Raw genomic sequence first — 14,197 nt, 5'->3', positions numbered from 1 at the left:
GAAAGTGGGGGAACTTGCCTCACTCAAGTTGACTGGTTCTGCGAAGATGTGTGCAGGATCCTTCTCCTGCAGCAGGTCCAGTGTTGTCCTCAACAGAACATTGAATGGCATCAACTCCAGCTCCATGGCAGCCTGCTGGACTTTGACCTGTGGGGAAGGTGGGGTGAGATCAGATCAGGACATCCCCTGCAAAACTGTGCTGAAACTTTTTCGTGATAGCTTGACTTTTACCAATCATGTAAAACAAATTTTCATAGAATATTAAGCTGACCAGTATGAGGAGCTATCACCCAACCGTCAGCCTAGGAATAATGATACCAACAGCTACTATCTTATGATTGTTTCGTATGTACCAAACACCACACTAAAATTTATAGTAACAATAATAATTATCATTACAATTACAATAATTAACACTTACTTAATAAAGCCCTTACTAAATGCCAGGTAATGTTCTAACCATTTTATGTAAAATAAATGAGTATATGAGGTAGGAACAGATGAGGTATTTTACAAAGAGGAAACTAAGGCACAGAATGACTAAATAACGGGCCTAAAGACATAGCTAATAAGGAACGGAGTTGGAATTTAGTACCAGACAGTGGTTCCACAGTAAGTGCTCTTGACCATTATGCCACACTAACTCTATACTTGTATTACCTCTATTAATCATCATGATAACCCTGAAACAGAAATTATTATCCCCATTTTACAAATATAGATCAGAACAAGGATCACTAAGGACTCAAAGAAAAAAAATACAAATTAAAAAAATATATATATGGAATCTGAGGATTAGAGACAGCATGATGCAAGAGTTACTAGTCTAAGGTTATCTGGCTAGAAGAGAATAGAGATAGGATTTGAACCCAAGTCTGACTAGTCCAAGGGACACGATGATGTAAAATATGCTTGAACCAGAACTTCCCATTCAGTGTGCTGAGATACTGATTCCATTAGCCCTTGGAGCATCTGGGTCAGCATGGGGTCACCAGGGCCTCCAGGTTTGCCCCCGCAAGTGCCAAGTAGCTTCATATATTTACAGTAGTATGCTGTACAAATGCTATTTTCTACATATGCCCTAATGTGAAAAGTTGGGAAGCCACAAATTAAGACTATAGAAAATTCCCACCTTTTGGCTATATCAAAACAGGCCTGCCTACTTCCTCAGGACCAGGGCCTTTTTCTCTCTCTCATTTCTCTGAACCAGAGATGAGATAAGAAGTTCAGCTGTGGGATCATGCCTGGGATAGCATAGACATTTTGAACCCTTGAAGAAGGTCCTGAGATGTCCTCCATGGCCATCCATGGTAAATATGGCATAAGCTGCCCAGGCTATGAGGAGGAAACTCAGGCTACTGGCCTGCTAGAAAAGGAGTTGTGCTAAGGCTGAACAATGAATTAGAATTTGGAGAAAGAGAAAGAAACATCTTTTTTCCCCCCCCTTTTTATGGAGAACAGGTCTTGCCTGTTGCCCAGGTTCGTCTCAAACTCCTGGACTCAACCTATCCTCCTGACTCTGCTTCCCTAAGTGTTCGGATTACAGGCATGAGCCACTGTGTCCGGCAAGAAAGGAACATCTTTAACCTGGGCCTCTGAAGCATGTGAGTGACAGCTGCTATTCCTAGCCCAGAGAGAACAGTTTTGGCTTTTCATCTACTCAATTAATAGTATTTGCGCCGGGCACGGTGGCTCAAGCCTGTAATCCCAGCACTTTGGGAGGCCGAGATGGGTGGATCACGAGGTCAGGAGATCGAGACCATCCTGGCTAACCCGGTGAAACACCGTCTCTACTAAAAAGTACAAAAAAAAACCTAGCCGGGCGAGGTGGCGGGCACCTGTAGTCCCAGCGACTCGGGAGGCTGAGGCAGGAGAATGGCGTAAAGCCGGGAGGCGGAGCTTGCAGTGAGCTGAGATCCAGCCACTGTACTCCAGCCTGGGCGGCAGAGCGAGACTCCGTCTCAAAAAAAAAAAAAAAAATAGTATTTGCTCTCTGCCATGTGCAGTAGACACTGCAGGGAAGCAAAAAATTGATGATGATAATAATAATGACAGCAGCTGACACTTCTCTGTCACTATGTGCCAGGCACTGTTCCAAATTCTTTACATAGACTAAGCCTTCTAATCCTCAAAACAACCTTAGGTTGTAGGCTCTATAATTACCCCCATATTCCAGGTGAGAAAACTGATGTATTAAGCGATTAAAGAACTTGCTTAATGTCACACAGGTAGTAAGTAGAAGAGGCAGGATTTAAACCCAGGAAGTCTGGGCCATAGCTCGTGTTCCTAAACCACTATGTTACACTACCTACCTCAACATTTCCTATGCTCAGGGGCTTAAAATCTCCTAGAACGGAGGATAAATAGAAAATTTAAATGATTCAAGACCATAAGTGTTTAAGGGTCAAGTGGGAACCCTCAGAAGTTCCCAGGCCAGAGGCTTTCAACTGATGATGCCCATTAGAATGGCCTAAGAAGCTTTCCAAAATCCTCAAGGCCAGGCTCCCTCTGAGACTTCCTGAATCAGAAATTCCAGGGACGGGCCCAGGCATATGATATTAAGCTTATGCTTGAGGCCACCGGGAGCTGAAATCCAAAATATAGAAACCATCAGTAGCACCACAGCTAATACAAAGTAGGCAGCTCTTGGAGCCTACAATCCTGGGTAGGGAGGGGAGAAAGAAAGCTAGCAAAAGGCAGGGGCTCCCAGATTTCCCAATACTAGACTAATAGTGGGAGAAAGTGACCTTGAACTAGGGCTCTAGGGCTGGGGGCTCCTCCTTACCTGCTCCCGTTTGAGCTTCTCTCTCTTCCGAATCAGCTCAATCAGCAGCCGCGCCCGCTCCAAGTCATGCCGGAGCTTCTGCCAATACTTCAGCTCTTCCTTCACTGCACTTGTCTTCTCATCTTGCTCTCGCTGAAGGAAGGAAGAGAACAGGGACTAGGAACCTCCTTCTTGCAAAAGTCCTCTCCCTGTTCACACCTCCTGGGGCTGCAGCAGGTAAAAGTCTTGTCCCCTTCCTTGACCCACAGTTCCAAGAGCCCTTCCACCCTTCTCTACCTCATGCCTTCTTCCTGAGCTGCCCCAGTATTATAGCACTGTTTCTTCATTATAAAGCAATAACCTTTGCTGGAGTAGGATCTGGGACTACTTCCCCCTACCCCCAGGTATACCAGAGAACAGCTATGGCCCTTTGGGTCAGAAAGAATTTCATAAGAAAACTGACCTCAGGGGTGAAAAGAATTTCACCCTAGAGCTTTCACTTGGCTAGAAAACAAAGTGAGGTTCTTACTATAAGCTTGAACATACTTTGGTAAAACAACAACAAAGAAATTATGATTCCTGCCCTAGAAAAGATTACAGTTGGAGTCAGGGGAAGGGAAGAGACCTAGAGCTTGAAGCACAAGGGCCTATTAGCATAAAGATAATAAAAACTAGTAATATAAATGCTAAGAGGATACAAAATAGAAGATCTGAGTAGGTGGAGGTTAGATCAGAGAAGCTTCCTGGTGAAGACTCTTACTAGAGTTTTACATATAGGTAGGTGACAGACATGGATGGACAAAGTAGTAAGGAAGGTCTCTCCTGGAACCAAAGGGATGAAAGGGGTAGAAATGTAGAGGCAGAATTAGTGATTCTTTGCTTAGTAAGCAAAACAGGCTGGCCAGAACAGAGATGCTGGAGAACTACAAAAGCCAAGGATACAGCTAATAAGAAGCTTCAAATGTAAGGCAAAAGAGCCTTAACTTCGCCTGCCTAGAAAGAGGAGTATACTCTGGAAGAGGAAGTAAGAGAATGGAAGAGCAGGACATTGCTCACCTAGGCCTTGCTCCTCTCCATAGTCAGACATTCCTGCCCCAAAACCAAGCTTATAAAATCAAGAAGTAGGCCTTTCCCCAAAGGACAGATCCCCACCAATGTCCCTGCCAAGCACACCTGCCAGATGTCGGCAGCACCCTCCCTCTACAACCTCTTGGCCATGGAGGATCCCAACAGCATGTGAATAAGAAACTACCAGTTGTAGAGCAAAGAAAGAATTAGAGGCTAGAGATCACCTAGAAAGCTATTGCTGAGATTAAGAGGGCATGGATGAGCAGGAGAGCTGCAGAATGAAGACAAAAAACCATGTTGAAAAAGCCCCCAAAGCAGCTTAACGGATGAACAACAGTGGCCCATTAGGGAGCAAAGAGTCAAAAGTAACTCCAAGGTAGGGAACTCTTGATATGAGTCAGGAGGGAGGGGAGAGCCATAATGATGGGAAAATAAGTTTACTGAGAGGAAAAAAGATAATTAATGTCCAATATTTGAGTTATAAGTTAACCACATCCACATGGAAATGTCCCTGAGGGACTGATGGCAGAAAAAAGGGATGAGGACAAGACAAAAAGCCTGGAGCTGCTATTATACAGTTATTGTCAATTATGAGAGTGGACATGTTCTCCAAGCAAACAAGCAGATAACAGAGCCACTGGGAATGTTACCATTAAAGAGCAAGAAGTGGGATCAGCATAGGGTACAGTCAGAGAGGTAGACGCAGCAGGAAATGGTATCACAGAGAAGCTCTTAGACAAAGTGATTTGTAGTGTCAAATGCAGCCCAATGATCAATCAGGTGAGAATATAAGGAAAGACTTCCTGGGACAAGGTAGCTGATGTTTTAGGGGAGGCTTCAGTGAAGCAGGTGGACCAAAAGGTTCAAGGGGGGCCAGATACAGGCTTATACTTCAGGAGTTTAGTTACAAAAGGCAAAAGTGAGATCAGACAGAATGCAGAAGGCACCAGACTCACATAAACCTTTGCTTCATCTCTGGAGCAGCAGTGTGGGAACACTTAAAGGCAGAAGGAATAGAACAGGTAAAGGGGGAGAAATAACTAAATAGTTCAAATAAGGGAAATTAGGAGCAGAAAACATTAAACATGCAGCAAACTCCAGTTGCTAATGGCTAACAGCCACCGCAATTGGACAGGCTGTGTGCTACAACTTAGATCGTAAATTTGTGTATTTACTATGAAACATTTTTTGGCAGATGGCAGTATAATGTCTTGAGGAAAGGGCGCCTTTTCCTAATTAACACAATGTGGCCACCCTGGCTCTCATTCAGCCTACTTCTTGCTTTCTGCCACATCTACAGGATTTCCCCCACATACATGGAAAGCTGGGCGTGCTCTCCACTCTCCCCTAGAATTCTCTACAAAGTCAAGCCTCAGTCCATTCAGAAGGAGTTGCTTGAAGATCTCTGTAGCGCTGGGGGTTGTTCCTGGATGGGCCACCCAGACAGGTAGACAAAGGCTCCATGGAGGGATCAAGGAGGGATGCCAGCCCCACCCCAACCACCATTCCTTTTCCTTCACTCTCCATCTCCCTCTACTAGTCTCAAATCACCACTGCACCTACCTGCTCAGCGTTTCTTTGGGACTGCAGATGGGAGTGCAGGCGCCGGATAAGAGGGACACCATTCCGTGCCTGCCGCTTCAACAGCCAATAGTTGTGAAGCCGCTGCATAAACTGGTTTTTCCTCTGAAAGGAGAGACCACTACAGATCTTGTTCAACCTTGAGTAGAGGCACATGGAAGTGAAAGACAGGGTCAGTAGGCAGCCCAGATTATAGCCCATGCATCCTATCCAGACCCTGGTTCATTTCTGAACCTTATACAGGAAGACAGAATAAAATGGCCAAATACCTCACCTCAGAGAAAAGCTTGAAAAGGACAGTAAAGTTAAGCAGCTCAGATTCAGCATGAGGTATTTCATTTGCTTTTCCACCTCTTGCCTTGCAGTCCTAATCCTCCAAAAGAACCCTCTCCCAGAACCCCGTTTCCTATGGTCCTAGACTTCTTCGTTCCAGGTATGGACTGAGAAACAAGCCTATGCCTCAATACCCCCACCCTCCTCTTATAAAAGCAGTGAAAGGGAACAGGAACTTGGGTAAGCTATGGTTAATGTGGCCACTATTTCCTGCCTTCTGCGGCTGAGAGTCCCATCAAACCAGGGAGTAGCCCACAACCAGGTTGAGCCCAATGCAACCCCTTAGAGTTGTTTGACCTCTGGTTTTTCATGGTATAAACCTCAGCAGCCTAAAAATATTGTTTAATTTTGAACCAAATGAAAAAAAAATGGACCTAAAGATGTAAGAGGATGGGAAATGTGAAAATGCAGCTGGCTAAACTACTCAAAAGTCTTAAGGTTAGGGTTTAAGCCAGTAACTCCTTGGGGGAGGAAAAGGGGTAGGAGAGGAACTAATGCAAGCCTATAATATCTGTCTTTAATATCCATATTGCAAGGTGGGTATCATTATCCCCATGTCACAAAAGATGGAAAGGCAGCATAGGAACAGAAGCTGAATAAACTGTCAAAGTAACTAATGCAGCTAATAAGAAGGTGGATCTGGGTTGGACCTGAATCCACGATCTCTCTGCTATACCATGGTACATCCCCAGACTGGTTATCCACAGGGTAAACAAGGCCTCAGTGCTCCTGTGATGTTTCCTCTCCTTTTTTCTCTTCATGCCACTCCATTGAAACAAAGATAAGCACAGCTAAATAAGCTGACACCTTAGAAGGATGGGTATGTTGGGCAGGACATTGCTCACCTAGGCCTTGCTCCTCTCCACAGTTAGATATTCCTGCCCCAAAGCCAAGCTTATAAAATCAAGAACTAGGCCTTTCCCCAAAGGAGAGATCCCGACCAATGTCCATGCCAAGCACACCTGCCCAGATGTAGGCAGCACCCTCCGTCTACAACCTCTTGGCCATGGAGGATCCCAACAGCATTTGTGCAGGTAGGGAAAAGAATAGTAATAATAAAATAGCAGCAGCAGCAGCAGTCACCATTTATTGAGCACTTACTATTTGCCAGACACTGTGCTAAGTGCTTTACTTATATTATCTCATTTATTTCTCACAACAGCTCTATGTGGTGGGTTCATTTACAAATAAACTAAGGCTTAGCACAGTTAAACAACTTGCCAAAGGTCACACAGGTACTAAGTGATAGAAATGGGTTTCAAATGTCGGTTTGTCTGGTTCTTAGTCAGCAAGCTCTGCTAGCCCCAGCAAGAGGCATCTAGAACAACCTACATGTCAACCAAATATTCTAGCCTCAGGGTAAAACCTCCCTACAGATGGGAACCAAGCATCCACCCACTTACCTCAGGAAAAAGAATAACCTAGAACAGCTCTGTGACTAGAAAACACATTCAGAGTCACTGAAATTCTAACTTGGGTAATAGCTGGCACTAAGAGCCTCCCCCTTCCGATCTTGCACTTATATCTTCTTCCCAGCCTGGCAAGTCTGGTTGCCTATTCATAGCTCTCATACAACTCTTTCCCCAGCACTCCTTTCTCTCTACGCTTCTCATCAAGAGAGATGGACTACAGGAATGCAACCTAGAGGCATCATGAGACCCAGCTCTTGTGGTATAGGGTCTGTCACTTTCCACCTGGTTCCATCCCTTAGAACAGGACATGGCATGTATTAAGTGCTCAATAAAATAAATCATTGAATGAATAAAGGAGTGAACAACTTTACCTCCCGTGTTCGCAGTTTCTTCATCTGGGGGTGTGGGAGAAGGTGCAAGGACTACATCAGATGAACAATCTCCAAGACTCCTTCCTGCTCTAACAGTGTATACTGTTTAATGAACACCACCCAAGATAAGCCTCTGCTAGGAAATCTTCCCTATTCTCTTGCTTCTCTGCTAAGCTCCCATCCCTCCAATGGCTCCAGATGCCTCTCTGATATTTTAAAACAGGTACCATGGGCTCTCTACAGACTCAATGGGGGTCCACAGAGCTTAGCTACACAGCTGAACTGAATGATCCTCTTATCCCTAAATCTAAAGCTTCAAGAGGAGGAATACCATGTTCTCTGCACACCACCACCGCCTCATACCCAGGACAGAACTTGCTGGACAGCAGATGGCCATGCCAATCCTCTGAAACAGTGGTTCTTCACTGGGTAATTAGTTCTACCCTCCCCAAGCGTTTTTGAAAACATGTGTGAGGAGTGTTTGAGGTTGTCACAAAGACCAGGCAATGGGGGAGAGGATGCAAATGGCATTTACAAAGACCAGAGATCCTAAACATCTAGAAACATACAGGACAGTTCTAATAATGAAGAATTATCCTGTCCAAAATGTCACTTAGTGCCCCTATTGAAAAATACTGTCTAAGATATCCTGTCACCTGAGTTTCTAAGTAACTTAAGTGTTTTATTTCACTTTGAACTAAAGGAAATACATTACTCTGAGGGCACAATCAAAACCACAAACCAGGCCAGGTGAGCCTGGGGTCAAAAAAAAAAGTTTAAATTTGGGGAAGAGAATCGTGTCCAACTGTGTTTAGGGAAGGCCTGGCACAGGGCCAACACCAACCCAAAAAGAAACCATGAGTCCCTAAGGAGCGCTTCTGGGCATGCTTACCTGTAAGAGGGTATCTGTGGCACAGTGACCAGGGGGAGAGTGGAGGGTGTGTCTTGGCCTGCTTCCTCTGGCTCCTTCTTGATCTTCTGCTTCAAACTCATCTTGTTCTTCTTGGGCACTCCCTTGAGGGGGCCACTTACCCCGCCTTGGCCTTCCTGCTCCTCTTCCTCCACTTCTTCCTCTTCTTCCTCCTCTCCATCACCCTCCTTTAGCCCTTCCTCATCGCCAGTCTCACTGATGCTTCTAGGGGAGTCGCCCTTCCTCCGAGCAGTGGCAGCACTTGGTGGCGAGTGGGCCTCACAGTAGGCAGTCTTGCGCACTGTAAAGATGGTGCCATTGAGGCTGGTTTCGCGCATGGGCTCAATCTTCATGAAGAGCCCAGCCCGCTGTGCACATGTCACATGGAATGCTGTGTAGCAGTTCACTTTATGGCACTGGATGGCTGCACCTAGCCCTTTCTGCTTGCAGATATAGCAGGTTAGTTTCCAGCGGGCAGGCGGGATATTGTCAATGCCCTCGATAGGTTCCAAGAACACGGTGTTAGCAAAGCAGACTTCAGGGATCCAGATGGCACATACCACATGGGCCCAGTGCCCATCACTGGTCTGTTTGAAGGCGCCACCCTTATTAGGGCAAAGGACGCAATCCACAGGCCGGGAGGGAGACTGCAGGCAGCAGCGGCATAGCCACTGACCCTCAGGGATGTAGGGGACGCCATAGCACTCCTGGTGTACTGCCAGGTTGCAGATGTCACAGAAGAGAATAACGTTGCTATTATGACATTCATCATCCAGGCACACACAGCAGAAAGCGTCTTCATCGATGAGTGACTGTTGGGCCCCACTGCTGCGACTCTCCAAGTATGACTCTTTCTCAAGCCGGTCTACCAACAGCTCAAAGGTGTCTGCAGACACCAAACTGTGCCCATCTACTCGCCGCTTTTCATTCACCATGTCCAGCCAGGCAAGGTCCTCCTCATCCATGTCATACTCTACCTCTGCATCCAGGTCTTCAGGTGGCTTCTCAATGTAGCGATAGTAGGCAGCAGGCAGTGGGGGTGCTTCTGGCTGGATGCCTGAGTCCACCATCCGGAAGCTAGGCTGTGGGAGGTGGAAGGAAGTACCAGATGCATGCTTGGAGCAGGATTCCTTCTTTTTGCCCTTGGATGAGGGTTTCTTGGACTTGCCAGGGAACTGAGGCTGTTCACTGTTTTCCTTGTTACTATTGCATTCGGTGATATCCTGGGCAGTTAGCTCATCCTCAGTGATGATTTTGAGTGGGTCATAGATGCTGATACGATGCAGGCGTCCATCAATGTCTACCTCGACAATCCGCTGGGCCTGGGCATATGTTAGGGTCTCCCGGGTGGGTGAGCACTTCAGACTGTAGGGGGACGGGGAGCGCCGGCCCTCGGCATTCTGCCGGGACTTCCGACGAGGCTTCCTCATGGCACCTGGGGACTGAGAGGACAGGCCTAAGGAGAGAAGGCCAGGAGACTATGAGTTGGATGCCCTTAAGCACCCATTCATCCTCCTATATGATCAAGCATCCACCAAGAGGACTGGCTTTTCCCTCTGTCTGAACAACCTGCCCCTCAGGCATCCACATGGCTTGCTCCTTCACCTCCTTTGAGTCTTCCACTTCTTCAAGTGAACAACACTACTCAGTGAGACCTTCTCTGACCACTTTATCTAAAATTGCAAATCCTTTTCCTCCACCAGCAATCTACCTTTCATTCTGCTTTATTTTTCCCTTTAACACTCATCATCCTATACCATGCTACATAATTTACCTACTACTACGTTTATTGTTTCCTTCCTTCCACTAGAATGCAAGCCCCATGAGGGGAAGAATTTTTGTTTGTCTTGTTCACTGCTGTATCCCCAGTTCCTGGAGTAGTGCTTAGCTCCTAAGTAAACACTCAATAAGTATTAGTTGAATGAAAGGAGAAATCAAACACACACGATCCCTGCCCTCAAGAAGCCCTGTCTAACTGAAAAGACAGAAAAGTAAACAGATTATTACAGTGTAACATGGGGAAAGATCTAAATGTTCTAATGATGTACATAAAGCTGTGCAACAGCTAACTACGGAAAAGTCATGAGTAGTTAAGGGTTTAGAAAAGAAAACAAGAACAGCATCCACTGTCAAGCTCTGTACTGAACAATGGGCCCCATCAGAGGATCAAAAGTCACAGGTCTAGAGTCTTCTCCCAATACATCTTACCACGATCAGAAACCCTACTCCTTGACCCTGCCTAGAGGTGAAGGGGTGAAGGCATTTGAAATGCCTATAACACATGGTCTAAGGGCTTCAAACCACAGTATGCAGGGTATTCCCTACAAAAGGCAGCATCCAGGACAGCGGTCCCCAACCTTTTTGGCACCAGGGACTGGTTTCGTGGAAGACAATTTTTCCATAGATGAGGGTGGGTGGTGAACATTGTTCCACCTCAGATCATCAGGCATTAGTCAGATTCTCATAAGGAGCATGCAACCTAGATCCCTCACATGCGCAGTTCACAGTAGGGTTCCCGCTCCTATGAGAATCAATGCAGCCGCTGATCTGACAGGGGGCAGAGCTCAGGTCGTAATGCTTGCTTGCCCGCCACTCACCTCTTGCTGTACGGCCTGGTTCTTAACAGGCCACAGTCTGCGGCCTGGGGGTTGGGGACCCCGATCCAGGATACACCAACTAGTACATTTTAAGGCAGAAACAAACCCTAGAAGCTCTGAGAGTGGCTCCAAGAGATCTCTGAAGTTGTAGTGGCCTGTCTAGGACCTTCATTCACCTAAGGCCAAGATGATCTGGGCAGTATCTGAGGCAAATTCTCAATGCATTCTGCTACCTCAAAAGTCTCTCCTAGAACACTTATATCTAGTCTATCCTTATACAGCCAAGAGAAAGTCCTAGTTTCCCAAATCATTCTCTGGATGACAAGCTCATAAGGAGCTGCGGTAGGCAGTTACCAAGGCTGTCACCACCAGGAGAGACCTTTGGGGATACAGGGCCCCATGGTGTGGGCAGACTTGGAAGGATATGAACAGGGAGAAGATTTCAAAGAGAAAAACAATTCATCACCTTGGTTGCAGGGTCTACCATCTATATAAAGTAGGGACGGTGATAATAAAAGCACTTTTTCCAAACTACAAGGCCCTCTTAATATTTTTCACAACTACCTTAGGAGATGGTGTAGCTACTATTGTCTACACAGAAGCTCAGAAAGATGTCACTCAACCTAAAGCGAGTAAGTGATAAAGCTACAATTTGAACCCAGATCTTCCAATGCTCAATTCCTCTCAGTGGGAATTAAGAACACCACAGAGGTGCTATGGTCTGGTACAAGAAGAGGCTCTGGGGCAATCTAGGTTCTAATCTTGGCCCTCTGTAACCTGGAGAAAGTCCCTTAAGCTCTCTATGCCTCCATACTCCATCAGTAAAATGAAGGTAATACAATCTAGCTCTCAAGGTGCTACTTGTTAATAAGGTATTATTAACATCCTTATTTGAAAGGCCTTCCAATCCCAAAGTGTGACTGAAACAAACAAAAAACCAATCTGGCTGAGGGGCAGTGCCAGGCGGGCTGGCACACCCCATTTGGAGCCAAAGGAAACAGAATCATCGCAGCAATTCTGTCCGGGTTCCAGAGGCCCTTGGCCACTGGATTCCTTAAAAATGCCAAGTCCCTGGGGGCAGACAGAGCCAACAGACCTGCTTCGTCACCCACTCCTCCAAAGGCACCGAGGCCCTAGGAGAGGTGAGGACATCTGCCTCCACACCGACCCCAAACAGCGCAGACAGGCGATGCGGCGCCCCCTTTCATGAAAGCCGCTCCATCTTCTCCCTCCCCACCTGCCACCTCCTCGATTGCTCAAGCATCTCTCGACCACGCAAGACTCTACACAGACGTGTTTTGTCCCACCCACGCCTCCAAACACCGGGGAGAAACTCTAGAGGAGGAAAGGCTGCTGCTGAGGGAAATGAAATGAGTTTCGCCCACAAGGAGCTTACAGTCTAGACGAGTTTTTTGGCGGGAGTTTATCAACCTACACAGCCCTTCCCACATACACACCTCCAACATATCTCCAACATCCCCTGTCCCCCAGATTTCCTCTCGGCACCCCCGACCCTCCGCTCGCCCACCCCACCCAGGTCCCCGAAGAATGAGGATCTTCTGCAATCAAACTGTATCTCCTGCACCCCACACAAGCTACTCAAGAGACAAGGAGGACCCCAGCCAAGGCTCCTGCTCCTTTAAGGGGGCACCTCTTCCAGAAGAATCTTGACCCCTCGGAGAAGAAAGGAGGGAAATAACATCTCCTCAGAGGGGAGGGGGCGAGCGCACCAGAGACAGCCTGACGTGGAGTCCGACCCTCAGACAGAGAAAGCAAGCGCCAGCGAATGAGCGGGGCAGAGAGGCGAGAGCCCATTGGTCGCCTCACCTGCCCGTCAGAAGGACCCAGGGGACCAAGGGACGCTCAAGGGGCGGAACTCTCGTCTGGCCAGGCCAATTGGAAGGCATGGTGGGGGCGGGGCTTGGCGGCTCGGAATCCAGGGCTTGGGGGGAGACAAGATGGCGGCTGCGGGAGGGGGTCCTCGCTTCTCAGCTCCCCCGCTCACCCGCCTTCTCCTTCCCTGCCGCCGCCCTCGCTCCAGGAGAGAGCTTTCGCACCGCCCCCGCCCTGCTCGGAAAGCCCCCCGCTTCTCCGGTTTCCCCCCGTGCAGTCCCTGGTCCCCGTAGGCCCCGCTGCCCCCGCCCCCGCTCTGTCCGGCCCCGCTGCCGCCCCCATTACCTCAGCCGCCTGCCCGGCCCCACCGTTCGGGGCCCCTGGGCGCGGGCGGGCTGGCAGCCGAGCAGGTCGGCGCGGCCCGGGAAGCGGAGCGCGGTCTCCTCCCGCGCCTGCCTCCGTGGCCTCCGCAGTGCCCCCTCCCGGCCCGCGCTGGGGCCCCGGCCCGGCCGCCGCCGCCGCTCCCGGGGGAGGAGGGGAATGGAGCCGCCGCTGCTGCCGCTGCCGCCACGGAGCCCGGCCGAGGGGAGGGAGGGATCAGCCCCCAGGCAGGATCCGCCCCTCCGGCCTCCCCCCGCCACCTCCACCCCTTCCCTCGCTCCCTCCCTGACTCTGCGGGCTCTCCCGCTGAACAGGAGCGAGAGCGCGAAAGAGGGGGAAACGGGAAAAAAAATCCCCCCGCCCGTGCCCGGCGCGGCGGCGGTCGGGGCGGTGCGGAGAGGAGCGCGGAGGGGCCGCCGCCGCCACGGGGCACCGTCCCCGGCTCGGCCTCACGGTGGCGGTGCGGGCGCGGCGGGGACACCGAGCAGAGACCGGGTCTGCACCCGCCGCGATCCCTGCGCACGACGGCCCTGCCCGCCACGGGGCGAGCCCGACAAGAGGGCTGTGGACGTTCGGGTCTAGTTGGGAGAGACAGGGGTCCCTGACTCTTGAGCAGTCAGTCATTTCCTCCCCAGTCCTTGTGGGTGACGTGGCTACTGTTTGGAGCAGCAAGCCCCCTACCCGAACTAAAGGGCCTCTCCAAAGGTTAAGCCAGGGCAGTCATTGAGGTCAAAACCGGTCTGTAGTTTCTTGGGTGCAGGTGCCTATACGACTCCCAGAAAGTCGCTTCTCCCCCAACCCCCATGCCCAGGACCTGAGGACAAAGGTCTAGCGATTGTCCGTCCCCTCCCCCCAGTGAGGACAGCCGGGAAAGACCTGCCTTTGTTGTGTACAGGTGAGCGTCTTGTTCCGCACCAGACATTCGTTTAAAAAAAAAAAAAATCTGA

General features: G+C 49.0%; 1 protein-coding gene and 1 long non-coding RNA gene across 5 annotated transcripts in view; one reads left to right on the top strand and one right to left on the bottom strand.

Annotated features, from left to right (window-relative positions):
• The window catches only part of BRPF3 (bromodomain and PHD finger containing 3), a 36,213-nt gene extending 22,660 nt beyond the window's left edge, over positions 1–13,553 (bottom strand). For 3 of the 4 annotated variants that reach the window (XR_004056855.1, XR_004056856.1, XM_030928989.1), the window contains exons 1-5: positions 13,215–13,553; positions 8,422–9,895; positions 5,396–5,552; positions 2,786–2,917; positions 19–147 (exon numbers count right to left, since the gene is read on the bottom strand). Coding sequence is in view for 2 of the 4 variants with exons in the window: in XM_030928989.1 (XP_030784849.1) it covers positions 19–147; positions 2,786–2,917; positions 5,396–5,552; positions 8,422–9,869 (1,866 nt within the window). In the remaining 2 variants the exon portion in view is untranslated. The remainder of the gene's footprint in view (positions 1–18; positions 148–2,785; positions 2,918–5,395; positions 5,553–8,421; positions 9,896–13,214) is intronic. The other variant, XM_030928990.1, reaches the window with a different exon arrangement.
• Positions 13,554–13,805: 252 nt separating this feature from the next.
• LOC104682870 overlaps positions 13,806–14,197 on the top strand; it is a 37,934-nt gene continuing 37,542 nt past the window's right edge. Inside the window, exon 1 of the long non-coding RNA XR_004056993.1 lies at positions 13,806–14,145. This is a non-coding gene — a long non-coding RNA (uncharacterized LOC104682870). The remainder of the gene's footprint in view (positions 14,146–14,197) is intronic.

Source organism: Rhinopithecus roxellana, chromosome 4, assembly GCF_007565055.1.
Source record: "Rhinopithecus roxellana isolate Shanxi Qingling chromosome 4, ASM756505v1, whole genome shotgun sequence".
Taxonomy (NCBI): domain Eukaryota; kingdom Metazoa; phylum Chordata; class Mammalia; order Primates; family Cercopithecidae; genus Rhinopithecus; species Rhinopithecus roxellana.
Note: the sequence above shows the minus strand (reverse complement) of the source record. Positions and strands in the feature narration are given on the sequence as shown.